Source organism: Salvelinus fontinalis, unplaced genomic scaffold (genome assembly GCF_029448725.1).
Source record: "Salvelinus fontinalis isolate EN_2023a unplaced genomic scaffold, ASM2944872v1 scaffold_0151, whole genome shotgun sequence".
Classification (NCBI taxonomy): domain Eukaryota; kingdom Metazoa; phylum Chordata; class Actinopteri; order Salmoniformes; family Salmonidae; genus Salvelinus; species Salvelinus fontinalis.
In genome coordinates, this window is record NW_026600360.1 from 232,501 (window position 1) to 255,625 (window position 23,125).

The 23,125-nt window shown below is 49.2% G+C and overlaps 1 protein-coding gene across 1 annotated transcript in view; it reads right to left on the reverse strand.

Moving 5' to 3' along the window:
• The window catches only part of LOC129843512 (V-type proton ATPase subunit H-like), a 111,333-nt gene that overhangs the window by 13,085 nt on the left and 75,123 nt on the right, over positions 1-23,125 (reverse strand). Inside the window, exons 11-13 of the mRNA XM_055912272.1 lie at positions 17,735-17,860; positions 10,820-10,921; positions 7,087-7,200 (exon numbers count right to left, since the gene is read on the reverse strand). Coding sequence (XP_055768247.1) covers positions 7,087-7,200; positions 10,820-10,921; positions 17,735-17,860 — 342 coding nt within the window. The remainder of the gene's footprint in view (positions 1-7,086; positions 7,201-10,819; positions 10,922-17,734; positions 17,861-23,125) is intronic.

The window sequence follows — 23,125 nt, forward strand, 5'->3', positions numbered from 1 at the left end:
GTACCTAGCAGTAGTACGTACCAGTTGTGGACCATGAGTTTAAACAAGTACCTAGCAGTAGTACGTATGAGTTTAAACTAGTACCTAGCAGTAGTACGTACCAGTTGTGGACCATGAGTTTAAACTAGTACCTAGCAGTAGTACGTATGAGTTTAAACTAGTACCTAGCAGTAGTACGTACCAGTTGTAGACCATGAGTTTAAACTAGTACCTAGCAGTAGTACGTACCAGTGGTGGACCATGAGTTTAAACTAGTACCTAGCAGTAGTACGTACCAGTTTAAACTAGTCCCTAGCAGCAGTACGTACCAGTTTAAACTAGTACCTAGCAGTAGTACGTACCAGTTGTGGACCATGAGTTTAAACTAGTACCTAGCAGCAGTACGTACCAGTTGTGGACCATGAGTTTAAACTAGTACCTAGCAGTAGTACGTACCAGTTGTGGACCATGAGTTTAAACAAGTACCTAGCAGTAGTACGTATGAGTTTAAACTAGTACCTAGCAGTAGTACGTACCAGTTGTGGACCATGAGTTTAAACTAGTACCTAGCAGTAGTACGTACCAGTAGTGTACCATGAGTTTAAACTAGTACCTAGCAGTAGTATTTAAACTAGTACCTAGCAGTAGTATTTAAACTAGTACCTAGCAGTAGTACGTATGAGTTTAAACTAGTACCTAGCAGTAGTACATATGAGTTTAAACTAGTACCTAGCAGCAGTACGTACCAGTTTAAACTAGTACCTAGCAGTAGTATTTAAACTAGTACCTAGCAGAAGTACGTATGAGTTTAAACTAGTACCTAGCAGTAGTACGTACCAGTAGTGGACCATGAGTTTAAACTAGTACCTAGCAGTAGTACGTACCAGTTTAAACTAGTACCTAGCAGTAGTACGTACCAGTAGTGGACCATGAGTTTAAACTAGTACCTAGCAGTAGTATTTAAACTAGTACCTAGCAGTAGTATTTAAACTAGTACCTAGCAGTAGTACGTATGAGTTTAAACTAGTACCTAGCAGTAGTACATATGAGTTTAAACTAGTACCTAGCAGCAGTACGTACCAGTTTAAACTAGTACCTAGCAGTAGTATTTAAACTAGTACCTAGCAGAAGTACGTATGAGTTTAAACTAGTACCTAGCAGTAGTACGTACCAGTAGTGGACCTTGAGTTTAAACTAGTACCTAGCAGTAGTACGTACCAGTTTAAACTAGTACCTAGCAGTAGCAGTAGTACGTATGAGTTTAAACTAGTACCTAGCAGTAGTACGTATGAGTTTAAACTAGTACCTAGCAGTAGCAGTAGTACGTACCAGTTTAAACTAGTACCTAGCAGTAGCAGTAGTACGTACCAGTTTAAACTAGTACCTAGCAGCAGTACGTACCAGTAGTACGTACCAGTTTAAACTAGTACCTAGCAGCAGTACGTACCAGTTGTAGACCATGAGTTTAAACTAGTACCTAGCAGTAGTACGTACCAGTTTAAACTAGTACCTAGCAGTAGTAAGTACCAGTTGTAGACCATGAGTTTAAACTAGTACCTAGCAGTAGTACGTACCAGTTTAAACTAGTACCTAGCAGCAGTACGTACCAGTTTAAACTAGTACCGAGCAGTAGTACGTACCAGTTTAAACTAGTACCTAGCAGCAGTACGTACCAGTTTAAACTAGTACCTAGCAGCAGTACGTACCAGTTGTAGACAATGAGTTTAAACTAGTACCTAGCAGTAGTACGTACCAGTTTAAACTAGTACCTAGCAGTAGTATTTAAACTAGTACCTAGCAGAAGTACGTATGAGTTTAAACTAGTACCTAGCAGTAGTACGTACCAGTTTAAACTAGTACCTAGCAGTAGTACGTATGAGTTTAAACTAGTACCTAGCAGTAGCAGTAGTACGTACCAGTTTAAACTAGTACCTAGCAGCAGTACGTACCAGTAGTACGTACCAGTTTAAACTAGTACCTAGCAGCAGTACGTACCAGTTGTGGACCATGAGTTTAAACTAGTACCTAGCAGTAGTACGTACCAGTTGTGGACCATGAGTTTAAACAAGTACCTAGCAGTAGTACGTATGAGTTTAAACTAGTACCTAGCAGTAGTACGTATGAGTTTAAACTAGTACCTAGCAGTAGTACGTATGAGTTTAAACAAGTACCTAGCAGCAGTACGTACCAGTAGTGGATCATTAGTTTAAACTAGTACCTAGCAGCAGTACGTATGAGTTTAAACTAGTACCTAGCAGTAGTACGTACCAGTTGTGGACCATGAGTTTAAACTAGTACCTAGCAGCAGTACGTACCAGTAGTGGACCATGAGTTTAAACTAGTACCTAGCAGCAGTACGTATGAGTTTAAACTAGTACCTAGCAGTAGTACGTACCAGTAGTGGACCATGAGTTTAAACTAGTACCTAGCAGTAGTACGTACCAGTAGTGGACCATGAGTTTAAACTAGTACCTAGCAGTAGTATTTAAACTAGTACCTAGCAGTAGTATTTAAACTAGTACCTAGCAGTAGTACGTTTGAGTTTAAACTAGTACCTAGCAGTAGTACATATGAGTTTAAACTAGTACCTAGCAGCAGTACGTACCAGTTTAAACTAGTACCTAGCAGTAGTATTTAAACTAGTACCTAGCAGAAGTACGTATGAGTTTAAACTAGTACCTAGCAGTAGTACGTACCAGTTTAAACTAGTACCTAGCAGTAGTACGTATGAGTTTAAACTAGTACCTAGCAGTAGCAGTAGTACGTACCAGTTTAAACTAGTACCTAGCAGCAGTACGTACCAGTAGTACGTACCAGTTTAAACTAGTACCTAGCAGCAGTACGTACCAGTTGTAGACCATGAGTTTAAACTAGTACCTAGCAGTAGTACGTACCAGTTTAAGACCATGAGTTTAAACTAGTACCTAGCAGCAGTACGTACCAGTTTAAACTAGTACCTAGCAGTAGTAAGTACCAGTTGTAGACCATGAGTTTAAACTAGTACCTAGCAGTAGTACGTACCAGTTTAAACTAGTACCTAGCAGCAGTACGTACCAGTTTAAACTAGTACCGAGCAGTAGTACGTACCAGTTTAAACTAGTACCTAGCAGCAGTACGTACCAGTTTAAACTAGTACCTAGCAGCAGTACGTACCAGTTGTAGACCATGAGTTTAAACTAGTACCTAGCAGTAGTACGTATGAGTTTAAACTAGTACCTAGCAGTAGTACGTATGAGTTTAAACTAGTACCTAGCAGTAGTACGTATGAGTTTAAACTAGTACCTAGCAGCAGTACGTACCAGTTTAAACTAGTACCTAGCAGTAGTACGTACCAGTTGTGGACCATGAGTTTAAACAAGTACCTAGCAGTAGTACGTATGAGTTTAAACTAGTACCTAGCAGTAGTACGTACCAGTTGTGGACCATGAGTTTAAACTAGTACCTAGCAGTAGTACGTATGAGTTTAAACTAGTACCTAGCAGTAGTACGTACCAGTTGTAGACCATGAGTTTAAACTAGTACCTAGCAGTAGTACGTACCAGTGGTGGACCATGAGTTTAAACTAGTACCTAGCAGTAGTACGTACCAGTTTAAACTAGTCCCTAGCAGCAGTACGTACCAGTTTAAACTAGTACCTAGCAGTAGTACGTACCAGTTGTGGACCATGAGTTTAAACTAGTACCTAGCAGCAGTACGTACCAGTTGTGGACCATGAGTTTAAACTAGTACCTAGCAGTAGTACGTACCAGTTGTGGACCATGAGTTTAAACAAGTACCTAGCAGTAGTACGTATGAGTTTAAACTAGTACCTAGCAGTAGTACGTACCAGTTGTGGACCATGAGTTTAAACTAGTACCTAGCAGTAGTACGTACCAGTAGTGTACCATGAGTTTAAACTAGTACCTAGCAGTAGTATTTAAACTAGTACCTAGCAGTAGTATTTAAACTAGTACCTAGCAGTAGTACGTATGAGTTTAAACTAGTACCTAGCAGTAGTACATATGAGTTTAAACTAGTACCTAGCAGCAGTACGTACCAGTTTAAACTAGTACCTAGCAGTAGTATTTAAACTAGTACCTAGCAGAAGTACGTATGAGTTTAAACTAGTACCTAGCAGTAGTACGTACCAGTAGTGGACCATGAGTTTAAACTAGTACCTAGCAGTAGTACGTACCAGTTTAAACTAGTACCTAGCAGTAGCAGTAGTACGTATGAGTTTAAACTAGTACCTAGCAGTAGTACGTATGAGTTTAAACTAGTACCTAGCAGTAGCAGTAGTACGTACCAGTTTAAACTAGTACCTAGCAGTAGCAGTAGTACGTACCAGTTTAAACTAGTACCTAGCAGCAGTACGTACCAGTAGTACGTACCAGTTTAAACTAGTACCTAGCAGCAGTACGTACCAGTTGTAGACCATGAGTTTAAACTAGTACCTAGCAGTAGTACGTACCAGTTTAAACTAGTACCTAGCAGTAGTAAGTACCAGTTGTAGACCATGAGTTTAAACTAGTACCTAGCAGTAGTACGTACCAGTTTAAACTAGTACCTAGCAGCAGTACGTACCAGTTTAAACTAGTACCGAGCAGTAGTACGTACCAGTTTAAACTAGTACCTAGCAGCAGTACGTACCAGTTTAAACTAGTACCTAGCAGCAGTACGTACCAGTTGTAGACCATGAGTTTAAACTAGTACCTAGCAGTAGTACGTACCAGTTTAAACTAGTACCTAGCAGTAGTATTTAAACTAGTACCTAGCAGAAGTACGTATGAGTTTAAACTAGTACCTAGCAGTAGTACGTACCAGTTTAAACTAGTACCTAGCAGTAGTACGTATGAGTTTAAACTAGTACCTAGCAGTAGCAGTAGTACGTACCAGTTTAAACTAGTACCTAGCAGCAGTACGTACCAGTAGTACGTACCAGTTTAAACTAGTACCTAGCAGCAGTACGTACCAGTTGTGGACCATGAGTTTAAACTAGTACCTAGCAGTAGTACGTACCAGTTGTGGACCATGAGTTTAAACAAGTACCTAGCAGTAGTACGTATGAGTTTAAACTAGTACCTAGCAGTAGTACGTACCAGTAGTGGACCATGAGTTTAAACTAGTACCTAGCAGTAGTACGTACCAGTAGTGTACCATGAGTTTAAACTAGTACCTAGCAGTAGTATTTAAACTAGTACCTAGCAGTAGTATTTAAACTAGTACCTAGCAGTAGTACGTATGAGTTTAAACTAGTACCTAGCAGTAGTACATATGAGTTTAAACTAGTACCTAGCAGCAGTACGTACCAGTTTAAACTAGTACCTAGCAGTAGTATTTAAACTAGTACCTAGCAGAAGTACGTATGAGTTTAAACTAGTACCTAGCAGTAGTACGTACCAGTAGTGGACCATGAGTTTAAACTAGTACCTAGCAGTAGTACGTACCAGTTTAAACTAGTACCTAGCAGTAGCAGTAGTACGTATGAGTTTAAACTAGTACCTAGCAGTAGTACGTATGAGTTTAAACTAGTACCTAGCAGTAGCAGTAGTACGTACCAGTTTAAACTAGTACCTAGCAGTAGCAGTAGTACGTACCAGTTTAAACTAGTACCTAGCAGCAGTACGTACCAGTAGTATGTACCAGTTTAAACTAGTACCTAGCAGCAGTACGTACCAGTTGTAGACCATGAGTTTAAACTAGTACCTAGCAGTAGTACGTACCAGTTTAAACTAGTACCTAGCAGTAGTAAGTACCAGTTGTAGACCATGAGTTTAAACTAGTACCTAGCAGTAGTACGTACCAGTTTAAACTAGTACCTAGCAGCAGTACGTACCAGTTTAAACTAGTACCGAGCAGTAGTACGTACCAGTTTAAACTAGTACCTAGCAGCAGTACGTACCAGTTTAAACTAGTACCTAGCAGCAGTACGTACCAGTTGTAGACCATGAGTTTAAACTAGTACCTAGCAGTAGTACGTACCAGTTTAAACTAGTACCTAGCAGTAGTACGTATGAGTTTAAACTAGTACCTAGCAGCAGTACGTACCAGTTTAAACTAGTACCTAGCAGTAGTACGTACCAGTTGTGGACCATGAGTTTAAACAAGTACCTAGCAGTAGTACGTATGAGTTTAAACTAGTACCTAGCAGTAGTACGTACCAGTTGTAGACCATGAGTTTAAACTAGTACCTAGCAGTAGTACGTACCAGTGGTGGACCATGAGTTTAAACTAGTACCTAGCAGTAGTACGTACCAGTTTAAACTAGTCCCTAGCAGCAGTACGTACCAGTTTAAACTAGTACCTAGCAGTTGTGGACCATGAGTTTAAACTAGTACCTAGCAGTAGTACGTATGAGTTTAAACTAGTACCTAGCAGTAGTACGTACCAGTTTAAACTAGTACCTAGCAGTAGTACGTATGAGTTTAAACTAGTACCTAGCAGTAGTACGTATGAGTTTAAACTAGTACCTAGCAGTAGTACGTATGAGTTTAAACTAGTACCTAGCAGTAGTACGTACCAGTTGTGGACCATGAGTTTAAACTAGTACCTAGCAGTAGTACGTACCAGTTTAAACTAGTACCTAGCAGTAGTACGTACCAGTTGTGGACCATGAGTTTAAACTAGTACCTAGCAGTAGTACGTATGAGTTTAAACTAGTACCTAGCAGCAGTACGTACCAGTTGTGGACCGTGAGTTTAAACTAGTACCTAGCAGTAGTGGACCATGAGTTTAAACTAGTACCTAGCAGTAGTACGTATGAGTTTAAACTAGTCCCTAGCAGCAGTACGTACCAGTTTAAACTAGTCCCTAGCAGCAGTACGTACCAGTTTAAACTAGTCCCTAGCAGCAGTACGTACCAGTAGTGGACCATGAGTTTAAACTAGTACCTAGCAGCAGTACGTACCAGTTGTGGACCGTGAGTTTAAACTAGTACCTAGCAGCAGTACGTACCAGTTGTGGACCGTGAGTTTAAACTAGTACCTAGCAGTAGTACGTACCAGTTGTGGACCATGAGTTTAAACTAGTACCTAGCAGCAGTACGTACCAGTTGTGGACCGTGAGTTTAAACTAGTACCTAGCAGTAGTACGTACCAGTTTAAACTAGTACCTAGCAGCAGTACGTACCAGTTGTGGACCATGAGTTTCTGAACGGCCAGCAGGGCGTTGTAGCGGACCAGCTGATCTTCATGGTGCATGTGGTTCATCACCAGCTGTTTACCTCCAAGCTGCTCGATCACCCTGACACAGAGATAAACCCTGGTTAGACCACACAGAGATAAACCCTGGTTAGACCACACAGAGATAAACCCTGGTTAGGCCCACACAGAGATAAACCCTGGTTAGGCCCACACAGAGATAAACCCTGGTTAGACCACACAGAGATAAACCCTGGTTAGACCACACAGAGATAAACCCTGGTTAGACCCACACAGAGATAAACCCTGGTTAGGCCCACACAGAGATAAACCCTGGTTAGACCACACAGAGATAAACCCTGGTTAGACCCACACAGAGATAAACCCTGGTTAGACCACACAGAGATAAACCCTGGTTAGACCACACAGAGATAAACCCTGGTTAGACCCACACAGAGATAAACCCTGGTTAGACCCACACAGAGATAAACCCTGGTTAGACCCACACAGAGATAAACCCTGGTTAGGTGGAGGAGGACAGGGAGGTAGAGGAGGGAGGAGGTGGAGGAGGACAGGGAGGTAGAGGAGGGAGGAGGTGGAGGAGGACAGGGAGGTAGTGGAGGGAGGAGGTGGAGGAGGACAGGGAGGTAGTGGAGGGAGGAGGTGGAGGAGGACAGGGAGGTAGTGGAGGGAGGAGGTGGAGGAGGACAGGGAGGTAGGAGGGAGGAGGCCAGGGAGGTAGTGGAGGGAGGAGGTGGAGGAGGACAGGGAGGTAGTGGAGGGAGGAGGACAGGGAGGTAGTGGAGGGAGGAGGACAGGGAGGTAGTGGAGGGAGGTAGTGGAGGGAGGAGGTGGAGGAGGACAGGGAGGTAGTGGAGGGAGGAGGTGGAGGAGGACAGGGAGGTAGTGGAGGGAGGAGGTGGAGGAGGACAGGGAGGTAGTGGAGGGAGGAGGTGGAGGAGGACAGAGAGGTAGTGGAGGGAGGAGGTGGAGGAGGACAGGGAGGTAGTGGAGGGAGGACAGGGAGGTAGTGGAGGGAGGAGGACAGGGAGGTAGTGGAGGGAGGAGGACAGGGAGGTAGGAGGGAGGAGGTGGAGGAGGACAGGGAGGTAGTGGAGGGAGGAGGTGGAAGAGTGGGAGGTAGTGGAGGGAGGAGGTGGAGGAGGACAGGGAGGTAGTGGAGGGAGGAGGTGGAGGAGGACAGGGAGGTAGTGGAGGGAGGAGGTGGAGGAGGACAGGGAGGTAGTGGAGGGAGGAGGTGGAGGAGGACAGGGAGGTAGTGGAGGGAGGAGGTGGAGGAGGACAGGGAGGTAGTGGAGGGAGGAGGTGGAGGAGGACAGGGAGGTAGTGGAGGGAGGAGGTGGAGGAGGACAGGGAGGTAGTGGAGGGAGGAGGTGGAGGAGGACAGGGAGGTAGTGGAGGGAGGAGGACAGGGAGGTAGTGGAGGGAGGAGGACAGGGAGGTAGTAGAGGGAGGAGGACAGGGAGGTAGTGGAGGAGGACAGGGAGGTAGTGGAGGGAGGAGGTGGAGGGGGGACAGGGAGATAGTGGAGGGAGGAGGACAGGGAGGTAGTGGAGGGAGGAGTTGTAGGAGGACAGGGAGGTAGTGGAGGGAGGAGGTGGAGGAGGACAGGGAGGTAGTGGAGGGAGGAGGTGTAGGAGGACAGGGAGGTAGTGGAGGGAGGAGGACAGGGAGGTAGTGGAGGGAGGAGGACAGGGAGGTAGTGGAGGGAGGTAGTGGAGGGAGGAGGACAGGGAGGTAGTGGAGGGAGGAGGACAGGGAGGTAGAGGAGGGAGGAGGTGTAGGAGGACAGGGAGGAAGCGGAGGGAGGAGGTGGAGGAGGACAGGGAGGTAGTGGAGGGAGGACGCCAGGGAGGTAGTGGAGGGAGGAGGACAGGGAGGTAGGAGGGAGGAGGTGGAGGAGGACAGGGAGGTAGTGGAGGGAGGAGGTGGAGGAGGAAAGGGAGGTAGCGGAGGTCAGGGAGGTAGAGGAGGGAGGAGGTGGAGGAGGACAGGGAGGTAGTGGAGGGAGGGGGTGGAGGGAGGAGGTGGAGGAGGACAGGGAGGTAGTGGAGGGAGGAGGTGGAGGAGGACAGGGAGGTAGTGGAGGGAGGAGGACAGGGAGGTAGTGGATGAGGACAGGGAGGTAGTGGAGGGAGGAGGACAGGGAGGTAGTGGAGGGAGGAGGTGGAGGAGGACAGGGAGGTAGGAGGGAGGAGGTGGAGGAGGACAGGGAGGTAGTGGAGGGAGGAGGACAGGGAGGTAGTGGAGGGAGGAGGACAGGGAGGTAGTGGAGGGAGGAGGACAGGGAGGTAGTGGAGGGAGGAGGTGGAGGAGGACAGGGAGGTAGTGGAGGGAGGACACCAGGGAGGTAGTGGAGGGAGGAGGTGGAGGAGGACAGGGAGGTAGTGGAGGGAGGAGGTGGAGGAGGACAGGGAGGTAGTGGAGGGAGGAGGACAGGGAGGTAGTGGAGGAGGACAGTGATGTAGTGGAGGAGGACAGGGAGGTAGTGGAGGGAGGAGGTGGAGGGGGGACAGGGAGATAGTGGAGGGAGGGGGGACAGGGAGATAGTGGAGGGAGGAGGAAAGGGAGGTAGTGGAGGGAGGAGGTGGAGGAGGACAGGGAGGTAGTGGAGGGAGGAGGTGGAGGAGGACAGGGAGGTAGTGGAGGGAGGAGGACAGGGAGGTAGTGGAGGGAGGAGGTGGAGGAGGACAGGGAGGTAGAGGAGGGAGGAGGTGGAGGAGGACAGGGAGGTAGCGGAGGGAGGAGGTGGAGGAGATAGTGGAGGGAGGAGGCAAGGGAGGTAGTAGAGGGAGGGCGCAAGGGAGGTAATGGAGGGAGAAGGACAGGGAGGACAGGGAGGTAGTGGAGGGAGGACGCCAGGGAGGTAGTGGAGGGAGGACGCAAGGGAGGTAGTGGAGGGAGAAGGACAGGGAGGACAGGGAGGTAGTGGAGGGAGGACACCAGGGAGGTAGTGGAGGGAGGTAGTGGAGGGAGGAGGACAGGGAGGTAGTGGAGGGAGGAGGTGGAGGAGGCCAGGGAGGTAGTGGAGGGAGGAGGTGGAGGAGGCCAGGGAGGTAGTGGAGGGAGGAGGTGGAGGAGGACAGGGAGGTAGTGGAGGGAGGAGGTGGAGGAGGACAGGGAGGTAGTGGAGGGAGGAGGTGGAGGAGGCCAGGGAGGTAGTGGAGGGAGAAGGCCAGGGAGGTAGTGGAGGGAGGAGGTGGAGGAGGACAGGGAGGTAGTGGAGGGAGAAGGCCAGGGAGGTAGTGGAGGGAGAAGGCCAGGGAGGTAGTGGAGGGAGGAGGTGGAGGAGGACAGGGAGGTAGTGGAGGGAGGACACCAGGGAGGTAGTGGAGGGAGGAGGTGGAGGAGGACAGGGAGGTAGTGGAGGGAGGACACCAGGGAGGTAGTGGAGGGAGGACGCCAGGGAGGTAGTGGAGGGAGGAGGCTAGGAAGGGATTTTTTATTTTTTTACCCAACTCCAGTCCTCCAGTTCCCCCAACAGCATGTTATTATTGGTTGGTAGAGGGGTAGTGTCCCCAACAGCACACAGTTTTGTTGTAGCTCTGGACAAACACACCTGACTCAACTCATCGGGGGCTTTATGATTAGTTGGCAAGTTGAATTGGGTGTTCTTGTCCGGGGCTACTGGAGGACTGGATTTGGTAAACACTACAATAGGATATGGTACGATCCAATAATAACACTCTATGTGTCCTTACCGTTTCCCCCGAGGGTAGTGTCTGACGTATTCTCCAACATCGTGAGCAGCTACAGCAATAACCTGAGGATCATCAGATACCTCCAACAGCCGAGTAAGGATCCTGAGGAGAGAGAACGTATAACACATAACTAACCCTAACATCAGATACCTCCAACAGCCGAGTAAAGATCCTGAGGAGAGAGAACATATAACACATAACTAACCCTAACATCAGATACCTCCAACAGCCGAGTAAGGATCCTGAGGAGAGAGAACGTATAACACATAACTAACCCTAACATCAGATACCTCCAACAGCCGAGTAAAGATCCTGAGGAGAGAGAACCACCAACATACACTACATGACCAAAAGTATGTGGACAACTGCTGATCCAACATCTCATTCCAAGATCAGGGGCATTAATACGGAGTTGTTCCCCCCTTTACTGCTATAACAGCCTCCACTCTTCTGGGAAGGCTTTCCACTAGATGTTGGAACATTACTGCTATAACAGCCTCCACTCTTCTGGGAAGGCTTTCCACTAGATGTTGGAACATTACTGCTATAACAGCCTCTACTGTTCTGGGAAGGCTTTCCACTAGATGTTGGAACATCGCTGCTATAACAGCCTCCACTCTTCTGGGAAGGCTTTCCACTAGATGTTGGAACATTGCTGCTATAACAGCCTCCACTCTTCTGGGAAGGCTTTCCACTAGATGTTGGAACATTGCTGCTATAACAGCCTCCACTCTTCTGGGAAGGCTTTCCACTAGATGTTGGAACATTGCTGCTATAACAGCCTCCACTCTTCTGGGAAGGCTTTCCACTAGATGTTGGAACATTGCTGCTATAACAGCCTCCACTCTTCTGGGAAGGCTTTCCACTAGATGTTGGAACATTGCTGCTATAACAGCCTCCTCTCTTCTGGGAAGGCTTTCCACTAGATGTTGTAACATTGCTGTAATAACAGCCTCCACTCTTCTGGGAAGGCTTTCCACTAGATGTTGGAACATTGCTGCTATAACAGCCTCCACTCTTCTGGGAAGGCTTTCCACTAGATGTTGGAACATTGCTGCTATAACACCCTCCACTCTTCTGGGAAGGCTTTCCACTAGATGTTGGAACATTGCTGTTATAACAGCCTCCACTCTTCTGGGAAGGCTTTCCACTAGATGTTGGAACATTGCTGCTATAACAGCCTCCACTCTTCTGGGAAGGCTTTCCACTAGATGTTGGAACATTGCTGCTATAACAGCCTCCACTCTTCTGGGAAGGCTTTCCACTAGATGTTGGAACATTGCTGTAATAACAGCCTCCACGCTTCTGGGAAGGCTTTCCACTAGATGTTGGAACATTGCTGCTATAACAGCCTCCTCTCTTCTGGGAAGGCATTCCACTAGATGTTGTAACATTGCTGTAATAACAGCCTCCACTCTTCTGGGAAGGCTTTCCACTAGATGTTGGAACATTGCTGTAATAACAGCCTCCACTCTTCTGGGAAGGCTTTCCACTAGATGTTGGAACATTGCTGCTATAACAGCCTCCACTCTTCTGGGAAGGCTTTCCACTAGATGTTGGAACATTGCTGCTATAACAGCCTCCACTCTTCTGGGAAGGCTTTCCACTAGATGTTGGAACATTGCTGCTACAACAGTCTCCACTCTTCTGGGAAGGCTTTCTACTAGATGTTGGATTATTGCTGTGTGGGATTTGCTTCCATTCAGCCACAAAAGCATTAGTGAGGCTGGGCACTTATAGTGTGGGTCAATTTGGCCTGGCTCGCAGTCTAACGTTCCAATTTATTCCAAAGGTGTGCAAGCCAGACAAATTCTTACACACCGGTCGACAAACCATTTCTGTATAGATCTCGCTTTGTGCACGGGGGCATTGTCATTCTGAAACAGGAAAAGGACTTCCCCAAACTGTTGCTACAAAGTTGGAAGTACAGAATCGTCTAGAATGTCATTGTATGCTATAGCATTAAAATGTCTCTTCATTGGAAATAAGGAGCCTAGCCTGAACCATGAAAAACAGCCATTATTCCTCCTCCACCTAACTTTACAGTTGGCCCTATGCATTGGGGCAGGTAGCAGTCTCCTGGCATCCGCCAAACCCAGTCCGTCAGACTGCCAGATGGTGAAGCATGACTAATCACTCCAGAGAACGCGTTTCCACGGCTCCAGAGTCCAATGGTGGTGAGCTTTACACCACGCCAGCCGATGCTTGGCATTGCGCATGGTGATTTTAGGCTTGTGTGCGGCCATGGGAACCCATTTTATGAAACTCCCAACGGACAGTTCTTGTGCTGACGTTGCTTCCAGAGGCAGCTTGGAACTCGGTAGTGAGTGTTGCAACTGAGGCTGAGCCGTTGTGTTACAATTTCTTCTTACCCCTTTTTTTGCATCAATTTTGTGATTTCCAATTAGTCGTAGTTACAGTCTTGTCCCATCGCTGCAACTCCCGCACAGACTCGGGAGAGGCGAAGGTCGAGAGCCGTGCGTCCTCCAAAACACGACCGCGCCAAGCCGCACTGCTTCTTGACCCGGAAGCCATCCGCACCAATGTGTTGGAGGAAACACCGTACCTCTGGCGGCTGAAGTCAACGTGAGTGCGCCCGGCCAGCCACAACGAGTAGCTTGAGCACGATGGGACAAGAACATCCCAGCCTGCCAAACCCTCCCCTAACCCATTTGATGCTGGGCCATGGGTCTCCCAGTCACAGCCGACTGCAACACAGCCTGGGATCAAACCTGGGTCTGTAGTGATGCCTCTAGCACGGCGATGCAGTGCCTTAAAACGCTGCGCCTCTCGGGAGGCCGGCTGAGCCGTTGCTGCTCCTAGACGTTTCCACTTCACAATAACAGCACTTACAGTTGACCGGGGAAGTTGTCCGGGGCAGCTCTAGCAGGGCAGACATTTGACGAACTGATCTCGGAATCCTATCCACGTTGAAAGTCACTAAGTCTTCAGTAAGGCCATTCAACTTCCAATGTTTGTCTATGGAGATTGCATGGCAGTGTGCTCGATTTTATACACCTGTCAACAAAGGATGTAGCTGAAAAAGCCGAATCCACTAATTTGAAGGCGTGTCCACATACTTTTAGATGACCTTATTTATTTATATATTTGAACCGTAATTTAAACAGGGAGTCACATTGAGATGAAACACCGATTTTACAAGAGAGCCCTGTATACGTTACACTAACAGAATAATAAAACATACATGTGTATAAAACAATACACAACCTATATTTTCACAAATCAAGACTGGAGGGAAATCCATTTAAACTAACATCAGATACCTCATCACACTAACAACTAGCCCAAACATCAGATACCTCACACTAACAACTAACATCAGATACCTCATCACACTAACAACTAACATCAGATAGCTCATCACACCAACATCAGATACCTCATCACACTAACAACTAACATCAGATACCTCATCACACTAACATCAGATACCTCATCACACTAACAACTAGCCCAAACATCAGATACCTCATCACACTAACAACTAACATCAGATACCTCATCACACTAACAACTAACATCAGATACCTCATTACACTAACTAACATCAGATACCTCATCGCACTAACAACTAGCCCAAACATCAGATACCTCATCACACTAACAACCAACATCAGATACCTCATTACACTAACATCAGATACCTCATCACACTAACAACTAACATCAGATACCACATCGCACTAACATCAGATACGTCATCACACTAACAACTAACATCAGATACCTCATCACACTAACATCAGATACCACATCGCACTAACAACTAACATCAGATACCTCATCACACTAACATCAGATACGTCATCACACTAACAGCAGATACCTCATCACACCAACAACTAACATCAGATACCTCATCACAACAACAACTAGCATCAGATACCTCATCACACCAACAACTAACATCAGATACCTCATCACACTAACAGCAGATACCTCATCACACTAACAGCAGATACCTCATCACAATAACAACTAACAATAACATCAGATACCTCATCACACTAACAACTAACATCAGATACCTCATCACACCAACAACTAACATCAGATACCTCATCACACCAACAACTAACATCAGATACCTCATCACACCAACAACTAACATCAGATACCTCATCACACCAACAACTAACATCCGATACCTCATCACACCAACAACTAACATCAGATACCTCATCACACCAACAACTAACATCAGATACCTCATCACACCAACAACTAACATCAGATACCTCATCACACTAACATCAGATACCTCATCACACTAACAACTAACATCAGATACCTCATCACACTAACAGCAGATACCTCATCACAATAACAACTAACAATAACATCAGATACCTCATCACACCAACAACTAACATCAGATACCTCATCACACTAACAGCAGATACCTCATCACAATAACAACTAACAATAACATCAGATACCTCATCACACTAACAACTAACATCAGATACCGCATCACACTAACAACTAACATCAGATACCTCATCACACTAACATCAGATACCTCATCACAATAACAACTAACAATAACATCAGATACCTCATCACACCAACAACTAACATCAGATACCTCATCACACTAACAGCAGATACCTCATCACAATAACAACTAACAATAACATCAGATACCTCATCACACTAACAACTAACATCAGATACCGCATCACACTAACAACTAACATCAGATACCTCATCACACTAACATCAGATACCTCATCACAATAACAACTAACAACTAACATCAGATACCTCATCACACTAACAACTAACATCAGATACCTCATCACACCAACAACTAACATCAGATACCTCATCACACTAACAGCAGATACCTCATCACACTAACAGCAGATACCTCATCACAATAACAACTAACAATAACATCAGATACCTCATCACACTAACAACTAACATCAGATACCTCATCACACCAACAACTATCAGATACCTCATCACACCAACAACTAACATCAGATACCTCATCACACCAACAACTAACATCAGATACCTCATCACACCAACAACTAACATCCGATACCTCATCACACCAACAACTAACATCAGATACCTCATCACACCAACAACTAATATCAGATACCTCATCACACCAACAACTAACATCAGATACCTCATCACACTAACATCAGATACCTCATCACAATAACAACTAACAATAACATCAGATACCTCATCACACCAACAACTAACATCAGATACCTCATCACACTAACAGCAGATACCTCATCACAATAACAACTAACAATAACATCAGATACCTCATCACACTAACAACTAACATCAGATACCGCATCACACTAACTAACATCAGATACCTCATCACACTAACAACTAACATCAGATACCTCATCACACCAACAACTAACATCAGATACCTCGTCACACTAACAACTAACATCAGATACCTCGTCACACTAACAACTAACATCAGATACCTCGTCACACTAACAACTAACATCAGATACCTCATCACACTAACATCAGATACCTCTTCACACTAACATCAGATACCTCATCACAATAACAATAACATCAGATACCTCGTCACACCAACAACTAACATCAGATACCTCGTCACACTAACAACTAACATCAGATACCTCATCACACCAACAACCAACATCAGATACCTCATCACACCAACAACTAATAACTAACATCAGATACCTCATCACACTAACATCAGATACCTCATCACACTAGCTGATAGTTGGTTGGTGATATGGACACCAAGGAACTTGAAACTCTCAACCCGCTCCACTACAGCCCGTTGATATTAATGGGGGCGTGTTCGGCCCGCCTTTTCCTGTACTCCACAATCACCTCCTTCGTCTTGCTCACGTTGAGGGAGAGGTTGTTGTCCTGGCACCACCCTGTCAGGTCTCTGACCTCCTCCCTAGAGGCCGTCTCATCGTTGTCAGGTCTCTGACCTCCCTATAGGCTGTCATCGTTGTCGGTGATCAGGCCTACCACTGTTGTGTCGTCAGCAAACTTAATGATGGTGTTGGAGTGGTGTTTGGCCACGCAGTCTTGGGTTAACAGGGAGTACAGGAGGGGACTGAGTACACACCCCTAAGGGGCCCTCCATTTGGAGATGTGTAACTTAGCCTACACGGCAGTTAGAAATCCATCTAAAATACCTTAAAACAACACATATCCACTAATCAGGGGCATCATGCACCACACAAATCTGTAGGGGTGCAAAGTATGTATAGTTCTGCGTTAACACAACCCCTCAGTTTAACTTGCTACTTAGCTCAGTAAGTGGCTGAATGAATAAGGTGATGGGGCATCATAGTGTTAGCTTCCGGCCGTGTTTGAGAAGTCAAAGCCCTTTGGATCAGTTATCTGTACAGCTGCCATCTTGATTTCCTTGAATGTTTTCTCCTCTCTGTTCTCAGCCCGTCTGCCGCTCCTCTTCTCCGTGCAGAGCAGGCCCGTTGCCCTAGCGACTCCACAGAGACAACACGTGGAGACATGCTGCTGGACAGCCAGTCAAACCTTTTCATTTGCACAATGTCTCTCGTTCACATTTCTTTGTACATTTCCAAATTCACCAAAAATAACATTCGGTAGCTCCTACCTATGTATAACTTTATTAGATGAATAGCCTGTCTTGGCTATTAGTTTATTTTTGTTTGCGCTTATTAGCATATTTAACTAGCAGCCTCCATGGAAATTCACTATTACTACTGCTAATTTTGTTAGCATTCTGGTAATAAACTCCCAAATGGTCTTTTTTGGCGCCACCTTGTGTACTAAGCCGGTAATATCAAAAATCGCAGGGTGAGAGAAGACTGGTATGATGATATGAACATTTATATCCCGCCCAAACCTAGTGAACACTAGGTGTCTTACTTGAGGAGTTCGTAGTTCTTCTCGTTGAGGCGGACGGCATTCTCACGCCAGAACTTCTCTGACTTGTGGACCGGGCTCCACTCCAGGCGACCGGACTTCAGCTCCGAACTATACTCATCAAACGAACTGAGAGGGAGACAGAGAGGGAGGGAGACAGAGAGAGAGAGAGAGAGAGACAAAAACAGGCAGGGGGATAGAGAGACACAGACGGAGGGAGGGAGAGAGACACAGACAGAGGGAGGGAGGGAGGGAGGGAGACAGGGAGGGAGGGAGAGAGACACAGACAGAGGGAGGGAGAGAGACACCGACAGAGGGAGGGAGAGACACAGACAGAGGGAGGGAGAGAGACACAGACAGAGGGAGGGAGAGACACAGACAGAGGGAGGGAGGGAGACACAGACAGAGGGAGGGAGAGACACAGACAGAGGGAGGGAGAGAGACACAGACAGAGGGAGGGAGAGAGACACAGACAGAGGGAGGGAGGGAGACACAGACAGAGGGAGGGAGGGAGACAGGGAGGGAGGGAGGGAGACGGAGGGAGGGAGAGACACAGACGGAGGGAGGGAGAGACACAGACAGAGGGAGGGAGAGACACAGACAGAGGGAGGGAGAGACACAGACAGAGGGAGGGAGAGAGACACAGACAGAGGGAGGGAGGGAGAGAGACACAGACAGAGGGAGGGAGGGAGACAGGGAGGGAGGGAGGGAGACGGAGGGAGGGAGAGACACAGACAGAGGGAGGGTGAGAGACACAGACAGAGGGAGGGAGAGACACAGACAGAGGGAGGGAGAGAGACACAGACAGAGGGAGGGAGGGAGACAGGGAGGGAGGGAGGGAGACGGAGGGAGAGACACAGACAGAGGGAGGGTGAGAGACACAGACAGAGGGAGGGAGAGACACAGACAGAGGGAGGGAGAGAGACACAGACAGAGGGAGGGAGGGAGACAGGGAGGGAGGGAGGGAGACGGAGGGAGGGAGAGACACAGACGGAGGGAGGGAGAGACACAGACGGAGGGAGGGAGAGAGACACAGACAGAGGGAGGGAGGGAGGGAGGGAGGCAGGGAGGGAGGGAGGGAGACGGAGGGAGGGAGAGACACAGACGGAGGGAGGGATAGAGACACAGACAGAGGGAGGGAGAGACACAGACGGAGGGAGGGAGGGAGGGAGGGAGGGAGACACAGACAGAGGGAGGGATAGAGACACAGACAGAGGGAGGGAGGGAGACACAGACAGAGGGAGGGATAGAGACACAGACAGAGGGAGGGATAGAGACACAGACGGAGGGAGGGAGAGACACAGACAGAGGGAGGGAGAGAGACACAGACAGAGGGAGGGATAGAGACACAGACAGAGGGAGGGAGAGAGACACAGACAGAGGGAGGGAGAGAGACACAGACAGAGGGAGGGAGAGACACAGACGGAGGGAGGGAGAGAGACACAGACAGAGGGAGGGAGAGACACAGACAGAGGGAGGGATAGAGACACAGACAGAGGGAGGGAGAGACACAGACGGAGGGAGGGAGAGACACAGACAGAGGGAGGGAGGGACACAGACAGAGGGAGGGAGAGACACAGACAGAGGGAGGGAGAGAGACACAGACAGAGGGAGGGAGAGAGACACAGACCGAGGGAGGGAGAGGGACACAGACAGACGGAGGGAGAGAGACAGAGGGAGGGAGAGAGACACAGACAGAGGGAGGGAGAGACACAGACAGAGGGAGAGACACAGACAGAGGGAGGGAGAGAGACAGAGGGAGGGAGAGAGACACAGACAGAGGGAGGGAGAGACACAGACAGAGGGAGGGAGAGACACAGACAGAGGGAGAGACACAGACAGACGGAGGGAGAGAGACAGAGGGAGGGAGAGAGACACAGACAGAGGGAGGGAGAGACACAGACAGAGGGAAAGACACACACAGAGGGAGGGAGAGAGACACAGACGGAGGGAGGGAGACGGAGGGAGGGAGAGACACAGACGGAGGGAGGGATAGAGACACAGACAGAGGGAGGGAGAGACACAGACGGAGGGAGGGAGGGAGGGAGGGAGACACAGACAGAGGGAGGGAGAGAGACACAGACAGAGGGAGGGAGAGAGACACAGACAGAGGGAGGGAGAGACACAGACAGAGGGAGGGAGAGAGACACAGACAGAGGGAGGGAGAGAGCGCAGACAGACAGAGGGAGGGAGACACAGACAGAGGGAGGGAGGGAGACACAGACAGAGGGAGGGAGGGAGACACAGACAGAGGGAGGGATAGAGACACAGACAGAGGGAGGGAGGGAGACACAGACAGAGGGAGGGATAGAGACACAGACAGAGGGAGGGATAGAGACACAGACGGAGGGAGGGAGAGACACAGACGGAGGGAGGGAGAGAGACACAGACAGAAGGAGGGATAGAGACACAGACAGAGGGAGGGAGGGAGACACAGACAGAGGGAGGGAGAGAGACACAGACAGAGGGAGGGATAGAGACACAGACGGAGGGAGGGAGAGACACAGACAGAGGGAGGGAGGGATAGAGACACAGACAGAGGGAGGGATAGAGACACAGACGGAGGGAGGGAGAGACACAGACAGACGGAGGGAGGGATAGAGACACAGACAGAGGGAGGGAGGGAGACACAGACAGAGGGAGGGAGGGAGACACAGACAGAGGGAGGGATAGAGACACAGACAGAGGGAGGGATAGAGACACAAACAGAGGGAGGGATAGAGACACAGACGGAGGGAGGGAGAGACACAGACGGAGGGAGGGAGAGAGACACAGACAGAGGGAGGGATAGAGACACAGACAGAGGGAGGGAGAGAGACACAGACAGAGGGAGGGATAGAGACACAGACAGAGGGAGGGAGAGACACAGACGGAGGGAGGGAGAGAGACAGACGGAGGGAGGGAGAGAGACACAGACAGAGGGAGGGATAGAGACACAGACAGAGGGAGGGAGAGAGACACAGACAGAGGGAGGGATAGAGACACAGACAGAGGGAGGGAGAGAGACACAGACAGAGGGAGGGAGAGAGACACAGACAGAGGGAGGGAGAGACACAGACGGAGGGAGGGAGAGAGACACAGACAGAGGGAGGGAGAGACACAGACAGAGGGAGGGATAGAGACACAGACAGAGGGAGGGAGAGACACAGACGGAGGGAGGGAGAGACACAGACAGAGGGAGGGAGGGACACAGACAGAGGGAGGGAGAGACACAGACAGAGGGAGGGAGGGACACAGACAGAGGGAGGGAGAGACACAGACAGAGGGAGGGAGAGAGACACAGACCGAGGGAGGGAGAGAGACACAGACAGACGGAGGGAGAGACACAGACAGAGGGAGGGAGAGAGACACAGACAGAGGGAGAGACACACACAGAGGGAGGGAGAGAGACACAGACGGAGGGAGGGAGGGAGGGAGGGAGAGAGACACAGACAGAGGGAGGGAGAGAGACACAGACCGAGGGAGGGAGAGACACAGACAGAGGGAGGGAGAGAGACACAGACAGAGGGAGGGAGAGAGACACAGACGGAGGGAGGGAGGGAGACACAGACAGAGGGAGGGAGGGAGGGAGACGGAGGGAGGGAGAGACACAGACAGAGGGAGGGAGGGAGGGAGACGGAGGGAGGGAGAGAGACACAGACAGAGGGAGGGAGAGAGACACAGACAGAGGGAGGGAGGGAGGGAGGGAGACACAGAGGGAGGGATAGAGACACAGACAGAGGGAGGGAGGGAGACACAGACAGAGGGAGGGATAGAGACACAGACAGAGGGAGGGATAGAGACACAGACGGAGGGAGGGAGAGACACAGACAGAGGGAGGGAGAGAGACACAGACAGAGGGAGGGATAGAGACACAGACAGAGGGAGGGAGAGAGACACAGACAGAGGGAGGGATAGAGACACAGACAGAGGGAGGGAGAGACACAGACGGAGGGAGGGAGAGAGACACAGACAGAGGGAGGGAGAGACACAGACAGAGGGAGGGATAGAGACACAGACAGAGGGAGGGATAGAGACACAGACAGAGGGAGGGAGAGACACAGACAGAGGGAGGGAGAGACACAGACAGAGGGAGGGAGAGAGACACAGACAGAGGGAGGGAGAGAGACACAGACCGAGGGAGGGAGAGAGACACAGACAGACGGAGGGAGAGAGACAGAGGGAGGGAGAGAGACACAGACAGAGGGAGGGAGAGACACAGACAGAGGGAGAGACACAGACAGAGGGAGGGAGAGAGACAGAGGGAGGGAGAGAGACAGAGGGAGGGAGAGACACAGACAGAGGGAGGGAGAGACACAGACAGAGGGAGGGAGAGACACAGACAGAGGGAGAGACACAGACAGACGGAGGGAGAGAGACAGAGGGAGGGAGAGAGACACAGACAGAGGGAGGGAGAGACACAGACAGAGGGAGGGAGAGACACAGACAGAGGGAGAGACACACACAGAGGGAGGGAGAGAGACACAGACGGAGGGAGGGAGACGGAGGGAGGGAGAGACACAGACGGAGGGAGGGATAGAGACACAGACAGAGGGAGGGAGAGACACAGACGGAGGGAGGGAGGGAGACACAGACAGAGGGAGGGAGAGAGACACAGACAGAGGGAGGGAGAGAGACACAGACAGAGGGAGGGAGAGACACAGACAGAGGGAGGGAGAGAGACACAGACAGAGGGAGGGAGAGAGACACAGACAGAGGGAGGGAGGGAGACACAGACAGAGGGAGGGAGGGAGACACAGACAGAGGGAGGGATAGAGACACAGACAGAGGGAGGGAGGGAGACACAGACAGAGGGAGGGATAGAGACACAGACAGAGGGAGGGATAGAGACACAGACGGAGGGAGGGAGAGACACAGACGGAGGGAGGGAGAGAGACACAGACAGAGGGAGGGATAGAGACACAGACAGAGGGAGGGAGAGAGACACAGACAGAGGGAGGGATAGAGACACAGACAGAGGGAGGGAGAGACACAGACGGAGGGAGGGAGAGAGACACAGACAGAGGGAGGGAGAGACACAGACAGAGGGAGGGATAGAGACACAGACAGAGGGAGGGAGAGACACAGACGGAGGGAGGGAGAGACACAGACAGAGGGAGGGAGGGACACAGACAGAGGGAGGGAGAGACACAGACAGAGGGAGGGAGAGAGACACAGACAGAGGGAGGGAGAGAGACACAGACAGAGGGAGGGAGAGAGACACAGACCGAGGGAGGGAGAGGGACACAGACAGACGGAGGGAGAGAGACAGAGGGAGGGAGAGAGACAGAGGGAGGGAGAGAGACACAGACAGAGGGAGGGAGAGACACAGACAGAGGGAGAGACACAGACAGAGGGAGGGAGAGAGACAGAGGGAGGGAGAGAGACACAGACAGAGGGAGGGAGAGACACAGA